Source organism: Oryctolagus cuniculus, chromosome 8 (genome assembly GCF_964237555.1).
Source record: "Oryctolagus cuniculus chromosome 8, mOryCun1.1, whole genome shotgun sequence".
NCBI classification, from domain to species: domain Eukaryota; kingdom Metazoa; phylum Chordata; class Mammalia; order Lagomorpha; family Leporidae; genus Oryctolagus; species Oryctolagus cuniculus.
In genome coordinates this window covers 122,917,794-122,930,710 of record NC_091439.1, presented here as the reverse complement: position 1 = coordinate 122,930,710, position 12,917 = coordinate 122,917,794, and the positions used below count along the sequence as shown (strand labels likewise).

The window sequence follows — 12,917 nt, the reverse complement described above, 5'->3', positions numbered from 1 at the left end:
AGAGCAGAAGTACCAGGGGTTGCAGAAAAGCTGCTTCTTGTCACACCTGTTCCTATGTAGAACCAGGGCTGAGCACGGCTGTGCTCTATACGGTAAAGCAACGTAGCAGAACAGAAAAGGAAAAAATGGGTTGCATCCCAGCTCTGCCCCCGAGTAGCTGCTTGACTTTTACTTACCATGTAGTAGACCACCAAGAACAGTAAAAAGTCGGTGACTGTATGCCCACTACAGCAAGGATTGACAAGTAATTCAGACTCTACTAGCTCACTACTGTTACAAATAGGAGCAACCTTATCATTACAGAAAACGTGATGCTGAGCCACAAAGTGGACAGTGGGCTCATCGTCAGGTCCCACTGCCTATCGCTTTGACAAATGCTAACTTCTGTGCAATGTCACCACGTATGTGTTGAAACTGGCCCAGGAGATTGCAAGCAGCAATGATGACCAGCTCTGAGCCAGGGGACAGAAGATATTTGTCCTGTGATCAGAGATGAAAGAGGTGACAGATTCATCTCAACTATCTTATAAAGAATCTTGCCAGCTTTCATAAGAATGAGATCATAATGATATCTCCATGCTTAGCCAGCAAACATGTGATCCACACGTCGTATTTTCTGTTTGACCTTGAGCTTATGCATAGGGCCACCACCCACAAGCGCTGTCACATCATCAAAAGTGGCATGAGACGGGCTCATTGGTTTTGAAGGAGTCTCACCTGTGTATCACAGTTTTCTGTGTATGTGTTTGGGTTTCCACGGTCTTCTAAATCTAGTAACATTTTTTTGTAGAGCTTTAGTGCCACCGAGCATGAAACGGAGCAGACAACACCTCGGATTTCAGCTCCTTGTGGCCACAGGTCCTGAAGCAAGGACAGGGTTTGATGCACCTGAAATAGAACACTTTGTCAAAAAAAAAACAAAAAAACAAAACAAAACAAAAAAAACAGTGATTCCAAGAAACAAGATTCAAAGCTGACATAGTAATTAATTCTAGAAAAATACTGAAATTTTATCTTTCAAAAACTTAAAGAAAAACATATAAGATAGGCCTGCGGAATTTGGAAAATGATGCTGAGCCGGTATTTAATAAGGCCCTAAGTGCCATTTTAATATGAACAACTTTCTCCTGCTGATCTACAGGCCATGGCAAATCCACAGGTCTCTGTGGATTAACCTGTGGATTCTTCAGTGTTGTCAGCCCAGACACTTCCCAGGGGCCAGTGAAGACACTGAGATGCATGGCATACACACTGCTAACGATCAACAGCTCTACTCCCATAAACTGATACGAACGACTGCTACCAAAGGCGTGATCCCGAGAACCCTTGTATTTTGGGGAAAGTTGCAAAGGCGCGATAAATCACAGCGCTCAGCAAGAGATGCGGACAGGAGCAGACGGGGGCGATGGAGACAAGATGTTTATCTGAGTCCGTGGTGAGGCATCAGGATTTGAACCAGGAGACGCAACACCTCCTAAAAGCTCGAAACAGTCATTGAACAAGTCACCTGGTCTCAATTCTTTCACTTAAAGACGTCAGTTCAGTGTCTACATGCTATGTCGGGTCTCACAGGGGCTTTACACTAAGACTGAAAAGAGCACCCCCAGGGAGTTCCGAGCAGGAGAGCATCAGCACACATAGGCTGCCCTTTGAAATCAGAGGAACTCAGAGGATGAAATCGGCAGCCCTATTTCTACTCTGTGTGCTCCTGGGGGCCTAAGGAGCGGGGGAGGGCCACTGAGCCCCAGGAAGGGCTACAAGTTTGGGAAGGAGAGAAGGACAGGGTAACGCTTGAGCACAGGCTGTTAAAAAACCCCACCTATGTAAAACAGGAATGAGAGTGAGGGCACGAATGAAAACCATAGCTAGAGCCACAGTGAACGCTCCGCTGCAGCTCTAAGAGTCCCTCCCCTTCTCACAGCTGCTCAAGGAATCACCTGCATCTTTCTCCGTGCAACGTTACAGTTGGTTACTTGGCTCACATAGGTTAAAATTCCTATGAAAACAAGACCCCTTTCGGTCTTGTCCGCCACTGTAAGTCCAGCACCTACCATGACACGTGGAACGATGCATCCGTGTCACAAATATTGCTGTATGGTTAAGTGAGAGAGCGAATGCAGGGAGAATGGACAGAAGAATCCAATGAGGTGGGGACTTTTAGTTCACCTTAGAATAGGGGACACTAAATATCTGGATGCTCATACGTGTACTGACTCCACAGTCAGGTGAACCCCGTCTCATCACCACGTCATGCCTAGTCTTCCACAAACACTGTTCTGTGGACTCTGGAACCATGTGAAATGGCATGATTCAAGAAATCAGAAGAACAGAGTAACCACTGGCTTAGGTTACCTTCTGGAGATGTTCCCAAAGGCCAATGGCTTCCTTGCATTTGCTAACCTCAAAGATCCCTTTCCTTTCAAGATCTGAACAATTCCCGTCTTCCAGGAAGCCAGCACCCACAAGAGCCACCTCACCCATCACAAGAGTAAGCCTTGGGATCGTTAACATTATCACAGCACTGGCCTCTGGCCAGTATCACCACACATTGCATACAAAGTATTTTGTAGAAAATATTTTTAACCAACTTCAGGATGTTTTGATAACAATTTAGCAAGACCCTTTCTGCCTCAGAGGAATGCGGCTTGCAAGAGAACACTTTCCAGAGATGGAAGGCTAGGGAGTCAGGGGGCGTGAAGGTGAGCGTAGGACAGGCCTGTTTGCTAGAAGCAATAGCCATCAAAGGTATATTTCCTACACACTGAACTTTAGTTTTAGGAGCATAGTCATTACCTCTTTCTGCAGGTCTTCCACATTTAGTTTCAAATGACCACACACAGATATTCTTGCTTCCTGTGACTTTTGGAAAACCACATGGGCATGTAAGGCATGTCGCAGCTGTTTCTCATGCTACACACACAGATACAAAAAAAAAAAAACCACGTATGTGTACACATCACAAACCTCTAGTTAAACTAAATACAAGGTGGAAAGTCATGTTTATTTGGCTACAGGAAAACAAAAAGAAAGCCATCAATTCAAATCAAATAAACTTCCATTATGTCTTCTTGAACTAATGCTGAGGACATTGCAATCTAACAACAACAACAACAACAACAAAAAACACTTCTACCTAGTTCCATAAAAGCAACTATTTAAAAAGTACCAAATGGTATGAGCATTGAGCTTTGAGACTGACACCTACATCCCACACGGGAATGCTTGTATCTGATTCCCAGCTCCAGTTCCTAACTCCAGCTTCCTGCTAATGCACACCCTGGGAAACCAGCGACAGCTCAGGGAACTGGGCTCCCACCTCCCATGTGGGAGATCTGGATTGCATTCTAGCTTCAGATCAGCTCAGCTCCAGCAGCTGCAGCCAATTGGAAAGAGAACTGGTGGATGGAAGATCTTTCCCTCTGTTTCTCCCTCTCTGTCTGCTCTCTCTGACTCTGTCAAATAAATAAATAAAAATCTTTAAAAGAAAAAAAATAACAAAGGAAGGGGGGGTGTGGGAGCATGGGCACGAGGGAGAGGAGGGTGGGAAGTATCACTATACTCTAAAACTGTATAGATAAAATTTGTCCATATTACAAAAACAAAAAAATTATTAAAAAAAACTATGCATGTTCGATTTTTTGCACCAAACTTAGCATCTTTAATTTCATTTTCCACGAACATTTTGAAGAACTCTCCTAGGTAATACATATTCAAACAAGTACACATCTGAGTGTGTGTCCCTATGAGCTGTCACGTGCACACATATTTGTATAATTTATGCAGAAGAAACAGAATTTCCCACCTTGGTGCTCTCATGTCTGGTTTCTCTGGGTTCCTCCCCTCCATTTCCTCTTTCTTTTTTTTTCCTCTCTCTCTCTCACTGTCCACTGAGAAAGGTCTTCCTTTTCCATTGGTTCACCCCACAATGGCCACTGCGGCCGGCGCACTGCACTGATCCAAAGCCAGGAGCCAGGTGCTTCTCCTGGTCTCCCGTGCCGGTGCAGGGCCCAAGCACTTGGGTCATCCTCCACTGCACTCGGGGCCACAGCAGAGAGCTGGCCCGGAAGAGGGGCAATCGGGACAGAATGCGGGGCCCTGACCGGGACTAGAACGTGGGGTGCCAGCACCGCAGGCAGAGGATTAGCCTAGTGAGCTGTGGCGCTGGCCTCCATTGCCTCTTGCCCTTGAACTTGGCCCACACCCTTCTTCCTCATCTCACCGAATCACCCAAAGGCTTCATCCCCAACAACAATTCCTCTCTTTGCCAAAACTCAGAACTCACTTCTACTAACCTGACTTGTAAAGCCAGAGCAAAACCTTCCTGCTTTCCACGTTAAAAGATTCCTTCAGAGCCTTCCTAGGCCCAACCTCTTGAACAAGGACTTACATTATCAGGGTTGTTTCTTCCACATTTACACAGCTCACTTCTTCTTAGGCAGTTCAACCTGACTTACCATTTCAAAGAATTGTCTGTGCTCAAAGCGACTTGAGGTATGATATCCATAAATTCTAAGGACATCCGACTCTAGCCCCAAGGGCTGTACTATATTGATTTTCTTCTGAAGAGCATGAATGATAAAAATGTTTAAAAAATCTGTTTGTCGAGCGGTGATTCCTTCGTCTGAGACGACCAAGAAATGCGGGTAGCATTCCTCAAGAAATGTGTTCCATTCTGGAGACAAACAATTGGAAAACTCGGTATGAACAGTGACATCAGTATTGTATTCTAAATGTTGAATCAGGGCAGTACGAAGGGCCAGAAAATGAGGGCAGTTAAAATATATATTTTCTGCATCCTGTAAAAAAAAAAAAGGAAACAAGTGTTAGTATTAGAGATAAAAAATGAGTGTCTAGTTATTTTTGTGAAGCTTATGGGAGTTACTGTGCTAACATGATAGAAAGAGCTAAGATGATTAAACATGTTCTACGCAGCCTCTACAAGTGTAAGTAGATAAGAACACACTCAGTGGCCATTCTCCTCTGTACAACATTTACTATTAGCCCTTTCAGCAGAGCCTCTAGTTACAGACTGAAGAAGCAATATAGCTAATAGTTAAGTAATGATGGGCCACGTTTCGAAATGATTGACTGTGTTTTCCAAGATGAGAATGGAGAACGAAATATCTGTTACCTTAAAAAAGACGATTACAAATCTGGCTTCCTTTTGAATGAAGTCGTGCAGAAACCGCTCCATAATGTAGAAGAAGTGGAGGGTTTGCCCCATCTTGAGGTTCACATGGAGAGCACAAGTGAGGAGTAAGGAATCTCCATCAATCAAAAAAAATTCAGATTCAATGAAGTCTTTCAGCAAGCTGACCCTCCTGAATAAAATACAGAACAGGCGGAGACTGTGGACAGAGCAGCAGCCTCAGAGAAAACCTACAGTTTGATTGGGTGGGCAACTCTTCTTCCAGTCTAAGAAATTTAAAGAAAAAACTAAGCACAGATTTCTGTTATCTTTAACAGTTTTCCAGGGCATTGCCATGATTTTGATAATAGAATAAGCCCCTGGTTGGAGCCTGACATCCTAAGAGTGGAACTGCAACTCACTTCAGTGTATGCGTATGCTTAAATTTATGCAAAAAATTCATCTCCACATACATTTTAGATTGACAGGCTTACTGTTATGTACTTCAAATGTGAAACACTAAATCAGTCATTATCCTTGTTCAGTTATATGTTGTTTATTTATTCAGTTCAGTTATTTGCTTTTTAAGCTAATGTACAATCAACATCTGTGACGTCTTCACTCAACCCAGCAACAAAAAAAATTTTCTTTTTTTTTTTTTAATTTTTTTTGACAGGTAGAGTTAGTGAGAGAGAGAGAGACAAAGAGAAAGGTCCTCCTTCCGTTGGTTCACTCCCCAAATGGCCACTACGGCCGGTGCTGCGCCGATCCGAAGCCAGGAGCCAGGTGCTTCTTCCTGGTCTCCCATGCGGGTGCAGGGCCCAAGCACTTGGGCCATCCTCCACTGCACTCCCGGGCTACAGCAGAGAGCTGGACTGGAAGGGGGGCAATCAGGACTAGAACCCGGTGCCCAAGATTTTTCATAACTTATATCTTCCCAGTGAGTCATTTCCAAAGCTCATTACCCAGCCTCTCCCCTCAGAGGCAGCCACTGCCTTGAATTCAATTTTACTCAGTCTCACTTCACTTTTTAAGTTCTTATGATGTATATTATGCTTAATTTGTAATTTTTATCAGAAAGGCATCCCACGCCTTTTCTGAAATTTCTTTGTTTAACTCAAGTACTAATTACGATTAAAATCCCGCATGTGGTTATAGGATGCTATGCTTGAACTACTGCACTGTGATGTGTACATCATAACTGATTCTCTGTCCTCCTTCCCATGGGCATCTGACTTGTTTCTATGCGTTTTTTGATACTGCAAACTGTGCTGCAAGGACTATTCTCGTAGCTTCCTGAAACACAGGTTTCCTCAACGCCCACTCGACTGAACTCAGGCAAATGGAATTACTGAGTTGCAAGTTATAGGGTAGCACCAAGCGGTTTCCAAAGTCATCACAGAGCTACACAGGCCTTAGCAGGTATCAGAAGTTATTCCAGCTACATCTGGTGGTGTATAAAAACAAGAACTGCTAGGACGTGGGTTGTTACTAGATATAATTCCTTTTAATTAAAGGAAAGCATTTGGCCTATCTGTTAGGATGCCTATAACCTACATGCGAGTGCCTGGATTTGAGTCCTGGTTCCAGCTACCAATTCCAGCTTCCTGCTAAAGCACACCCTGGGAGGCAGTGGTGATGGCTCAAGTAGCTGGCTCCCTGCCACCCACACAGGAGACCCACAATGAGTTCCCAACTCCCAGCATTGACCAAGCCCAGCCCGGCAGTCCCAGGCATTTGAAGACTGAACCAGCAGGTAGAAACTCTCTCTCTCTCCCCCTCCCCCCTCCCTCTCTCCATCTCTCCCTCTCTCCCTCTCTTTTCCATCCTGCTCCTCTCAAACTAAAAACTCAAACACAGTAGGAAAATGTTAACTCTATGTATTCTTTCAGAATTCACTTTCCGCAAATTTCAACACATAATGTTTTGGCTAAGACCAAATGCTCTGGATTCTAAGCCTGCTCCTACGTGACTTTAGACAAGTTGCTTGTCTATCCTGTGCTACAGTTTCTTGACTTGCAAAAAAAAAAAAAAGAATTCAGAACAGCTAATCCTTCAAACAATTGCTGTGAGGATTAATGAGATAAACATGAGTGGTTAGAACCAAAATATGCTTAGGCCATAATCTATACTTAAAATATGCTTGTTATAAAGAATATTTTGAGTTTTTATATTACTTTGTAGTTGAATACAATTGGTATTGTAGTATTATAAATTCCATTTTGATTCTAAACTTATTCTATTGTAAATTAATTGAGAAAATTGGAATGAGGCACCAAATGCCAAGATTAGACTCAATAAACCACCAGTGGCAGGAACATTTTTACTCTCTTCACTGTGGTGTGCAAAGTCCCTAGCACATTAGCAAGCACACACAAATGGTTGTCAGGAAAACAACACAACACACTGGCGTGGTGCAGTCATCGTTGCTGATATTATAGAATGTTTCACCAGTGGTCAACTTGTGCCAAAGTCAGTTTCATGAAACTTGCGCAATGTTTTAAATGGAATACAATGTTAGTTAAACAGCTACTTTATTATTGTGCAGTATTAAAAGAAAATTGAGTCTTTTCTCCGCTTATACCCCTCTTCAAATTCTTCAATAACTTGCTCCTGGCTACTGAATGACTTAGACCATAACATTTCCCAAGGAAAGATTTCTCTATTTTTAATAACATTAACTTTTTACCCCATTGGAAGGTTATACAAAACAACTTAGCAGGAAGAAAATTAAAAAAAAAAAATACGCCATGCAGAGGGAAATAACATGTCGTGATGTGTGACTTTGAACTATTTGTGTTATACTTACTCGGATTTTGACAGGTGGGCCCAAAGGTACCTGGAGAGTTTCTTTAGAATTTCCCCACATTCAGTTAATCCTTTCAAAATAAATAACAGAGGTTTAATATTCATTTTTTTAAAGATTTATTTGTAAGGCAGAGCAACAGAGAGGGAGGGAGAGATCGACCCAGGAGCCCAGAACTCTGCTTAGGTCTCCCACATGATAGCAGGGGCCCAAACATCTGGGCCATCTTCCATTGCTTTCCTGGGCACGTTTGCAGGGAGCTGGATTGGAAGTGGAGCAGCCAGGACTCGAACTGGTGCTCACAGGGGATGCTGGCATTGCAGGCAGCAGCTTAACCTGCTGTGACACAACACTAACCTCTCATATTCAGTTTTAAAAGACACCTTCTGCTGATGACTTTGACTAAATTTGTATTTTATGCAAAGCTGCAAACACATCAATGGAACATTCCTAAGAATGTGAAAGACACATCGCTGTCTCCATAATGACAGCCTGCCTACCCCACTCATTAAACAGAATGATTGTGGGCCAGGGCAGCCAAATCGTACAATTTTGAAATTAGCTTTTTCATAAATTCTCAGTCACAAATGAATTTTATGATATACATAAATCTTTAAGAAATCTGCAAAATACAAATGTAAACAAAACTTGAGCAATGTGCCACTTCCAAAGTTAATTCATGTCAATATTTTATATGGAGAGACACACAGAGAGAGAGAGAGATGTTAAATAAACAGTTATATAAATTTCTAAATATCTACATCTACCTTCAAAAGTTCTGCCACGGTGCGGCGGTGTGACGCAGTGGGCTAAAGTCCCAGCCTGCAGCACTAGCATGCCATCTAGGCATCAGTTCGAGTCCCGGCTGCTCCACTTCCCATCCAGCTCCCTGACAATGCTCCTGGGAAAGCAGCAGAGGGTGGTCCAAGTGCTTAGGCCCCCTGCACCCACGTGGGAGACCCAGAGGGAGTTCCTGACTCCTGGCTTAGTCTTGCCTATTGAGGCCATTTGGGGAGTGAACTAGCGAAAGAAAGATTGATCAATCTCTCTCTCTCCCCTCTCCTTTTCCCCATCTTCCACCCTCTGTATCTCTTCTTCTCTGTTGTGTCATTCTACCTTGGAAATAAATAAATAAATAAATCTTTTCCCAAAGAAGAGGAGAAGCATGAAAGAAACTCACATGCATGGGTAATCCCTCACCTGATTCTCCCAACTGACAGCTGTTCTCAACTGTAGCTTCAGCTCCTGGAGGTGTCTCTTCATTGATTTCAAACTGCAGTTGCCTGGAAGTTGGCTCTTCTACGATGCCTTCTGCGCTCAGGTCATCTTCTTCTTCAAATTGATCAAAAGAGGACACGCTCTCCATGGTCTCACTGGCTTCAGAGCTATCATTTTCAGTGTCACTGTCACTGTCACTGGAGCTTGACTTTTCACCTGCCACAGCAGGTGCAGTAGCCATGATCTATAAAAGCAAACCTATTAAGCATTACCCATTTTTTAAAAATAAGATATCACGATAGTTCACTCATTCAACAGTAACATCTGCTTTATTACTTCTCTCTCTAAATCTTCCCAGTTCGTATTTACCCAAGAGTGTCGCTCCCCCTCTTCGTGGAGGAGCAACACAGGACCCTGCGCTGTTCTTTCATCTGCTCGGCCCTCCCCGGGTTTGCTGCTGGTTCTTCCCGGGTTGGCTACTATCCCTTCCACCTCCGTGGAAGGGCAGTTCCCCCTGGCCACATTCCCCACTTCCGCAGGGGAGCGGCACACCGCCGGCCGGTTCTCTCGGGGGCTGCACGGGTTCCCTTAGATGTTCCCCATAGATGTTCCTGGTGCATGCCGTCTCTCTCCTCCTTTATAGTCCTCCTCCGCCAATCCCAACTCGGCTGCCCACACGCCAAGCACGCTGCTCTCCAATCAGGAGCAAGTCCTACAGTTTATTAGTTGAACTGGAGGCAGCTGTGCGGAAGCTGTTTACTTCTCTCCCAGCGCCATATTGTGGGAGAGCAGATGCATAGAATAAGTCTTAATTCCAGTAACTCAGTCCAGTCCGGATTGCTCCCCACACAAGAGGATATTTTTCACAATCCTTCCCCCAAATATGTTTGCTGCAAGTCATTCAAAAGAAAATGGTGTGGGGAAGGCACTGTGGCATAGCGAGTTAAGCTGCCGCCTGCAGTGCCAGCATCCCATATGGGCGCTGGTTCAAGCCCCAGCTGCTCCACTTCTGATCCAGCTCTCTGCTATGGCCTGGGAAAGCAGTAGAAGATGGCCCAAGTGCTTGGGCCCCTGCACCCACGTGGGAGACCCAGAAAAAGCTCCTGGCTCTGGATCAGCACAGCTCTGGCCATTGTGGCCAACTGGGGAGTGAACCAGTAGATGGAAGATCGCTCTCTCTCTCTCTCTCTGCCTCTCCTTCTCTCTGTGTGTAACTCTGACTTTCAAATAAACAAATAAATCTTAAAAAAAGAAGAAGAAGATGGTGTGGCACCACTGCATGGCACAAAACACTTCTGAAAATACCTGAAGCTGCTTCAAAAAGCCTGTGAAAAATTGAACTAAAAGGACTTTTTTGTGTAAAAGCAATGAAATCCATGCATGGTTTTTTCATAATAAACATTTCCCACAAACTTTTTAAAGTCCTCTCATGCATGAAAGTCACATTTACAGAGAGAAAAAAATAATGTCTACAGAAGGATGTGAAGCAAGAAATCTAGAAAATGGTAGAAAGTTATGTTTGCACCTTCCTTTTGGAAGAGTCTCCAAAGACAAATTCGCAGCATTTGAAGCGTTACTAAGTCATATTCTCTCTCACAGTTGAGCGCACAGTCAGCCAGCTTACACTGAATTAGCATCCAACTAACATGAGGGAGTTGTTGGTTTCTGCACACTCAGTGACTTTCGGGGCGTCCTCAGCTGAGGTTCTGAAACGTGCACTCTCTTACTCGAATCAGCGTATGTACCCTCGCTTTATGTGTCCTTTCACCAGGAAATACTGCAGGAGCAGCCCCAGCAGAGGTGCCAACAGTGAGACAGTGTCTTCTGGCCGGAAGAGCTCATCACGTCATTGTATACTGAAGCACTCCTGCTCTCAGGAGTTGAGGTCATTCTTAAGTCCAGGCACTCTACTGCGGAATGTGGTCATCCTAATTGGGCTCTTCATTGCTGGGTCAAATGCCCACCCCACTTTAAATGGCCTCTTGCAAGATGACCCCAAGGGAATGAATTATTAGCCGTGTAGATACTAAGCTGTGGACACCTCTGTGGTGCACCTCTGTGTTGGCTCTTCCTCTTGCTCCACCTCATTCTTCTTGACCTTGGATTTCCTGAAACTGTGCATCTTAATAAATTATTAGCACTTTTTTTTTTTAATCTCAGTCTGTGCTTTCTTGGGAACCTTGACCAAGAGCATTGAGATCAGGAGTGGTCACTGAGAGTCTGTCTTCAGGACTGAATCGTGCAGCTGGATCCCTCCCTGGTGGAAGGTGCATGGTGATCCCGTTGCTGGGGCTAAGACAGGTGCCCATAACCTTGGCACACAGCAGGATCACAGTCACTAATGCTTTACTCTGTGCTTAATTCTAACGAAGCACAGGTGGAGGGTAAGGCACTGAAAAAAATGCTTTAGCTGCAGCGCTTGAAAGTATGGGAGCAGGGGCCGGCGCTGTGGCGTAGCAGGTAAAGCCACCACCTGCAATGCCAGCATCCCATATGGGCGCTGGTTCGAGCCCCGGCTGCTCCACTTCTGATCCAGCTCTCTTCTGTGGCCTGGGAAAGCAGTGGAAGATGGCCCAGGTCCTTGGGCCCCTGCACCCATGTGGGAGACCTGGAAGAAGCTCCTGGCTCCTGACTTCAGATCGGCTTAGCTCTGGCCATTGCTGCCAATTGGGGAGGGAACCAGCAGATGGAAACTCGCTCTCTCGCTCTCTCTCTCTCTCTCTGCCTCTCCTTCTCTCTGTAACTCTGACTTTCAAATAAATAAATTTCTAAAAACAATTTATGGGAGCAGTGATGATTTTCTTCCATCCATAACACCAGAAAATTTTTACAAAGAAACATAGATTGAGGGCATCCACCAGCCAACTTAAGGCGTGTCCTGAAATTCAGAACACCTCAAGACAGATTTTTGAAGGCAGGCTCTCCTCTCCCTACTGCTCAGGGCAGAGTGTGATGAAAATCATGCTTAGAATCTCATACACAGCCTTGGCAGGTGTCCATTTTTTTTTTCTTGATAGGAAAAAAAAATGTAGGATAGGTATTTAGGTCAACAATCTCATGCATGTTGAACCCCCAATCCCTCAAAAATTCTTCAGGCTGATGAAGCTGCCCGCCCCCTCTTGCCAAGGGATAACAGCCTCTGCTCGCTCCACGCCAATGAGCCACACCACCAAATGAGGTTCACTTTCCCGGAGACCTGTACCTACCCCTTCCACCGACTCCAGGCAGTCACCCAGAGCTCCTTCTTAACATCGCCTATGTGAAAAGTGCAGTCCCTGCTCTACGAGGAAATAGCTTAGCTGGCAGAGGGACTGAGGGGCTGGCTACTGCATTTCCTCAGGACTGAGGGTGCCTTTGCAAGTAGATCACGAAGGTGCTGAACAAGGGATGCCGGTAGCAAATATGAGGCTGAAGGGGAGAATTCATGGACGTGAGAGCAGTGAACAGCCTACCGAAAAAATCAAGCAAATGGATGCCCATTCAAGCACACCTGCTCTGTACTGAAGCACATCACTATAGCCTCTGGCACTTGTCATGGGGCTGCCACACTGGTAAATCCATTTGTTTCCTACTCCTATCCATAAAGAAGATAGAAAGTAGCACACATTCACCTAGGAAGAATGTCAGTTTTTTCTCAGGGCTCTGTTAAATTCCCTGTTCACTACCACAGTACAGCAGGTACCTTGACCAGCATGACATTTCAGAGAACATCATGCTGGCTTTCTGTACTGATGATTTATCATGTACTATTAGGACACAATTCTT

At 44.7% G+C, this 12,917-nt stretch overlaps 1 protein-coding gene across 1 annotated transcript in view; it reads right to left on the bottom strand.

Annotated features, from left to right (window-relative positions):
• Positions 1-9,505, bottom strand: part of LOC138843574 (probable ATP-dependent RNA helicase DDX60) — a 79,269-nt gene extending 69,764 nt beyond the window's left edge. Inside the window, exons 1-6 of the mRNA XM_070048175.1 lie at positions 9,135-9,505; positions 7,938-8,007; positions 5,132-5,321; positions 4,455-4,796; positions 2,794-2,910; positions 718-888 (exon numbers count right to left, since the gene is read on the bottom strand). Coding sequence (XP_069904276.1) covers positions 718-888; positions 2,794-2,910; positions 4,455-4,796; positions 5,132-5,321; positions 7,938-8,007; positions 9,135-9,393 — 1,149 coding nt within the window. The 5' untranslated portion in view covers positions 9,394-9,505. The remainder of the gene's footprint in view (positions 1-717; positions 889-2,793; positions 2,911-4,454; positions 4,797-5,131; positions 5,322-7,937; positions 8,008-9,134) is intronic.
• Between the last annotated feature and the right edge of the window lie 3,412 nt (positions 9,506-12,917).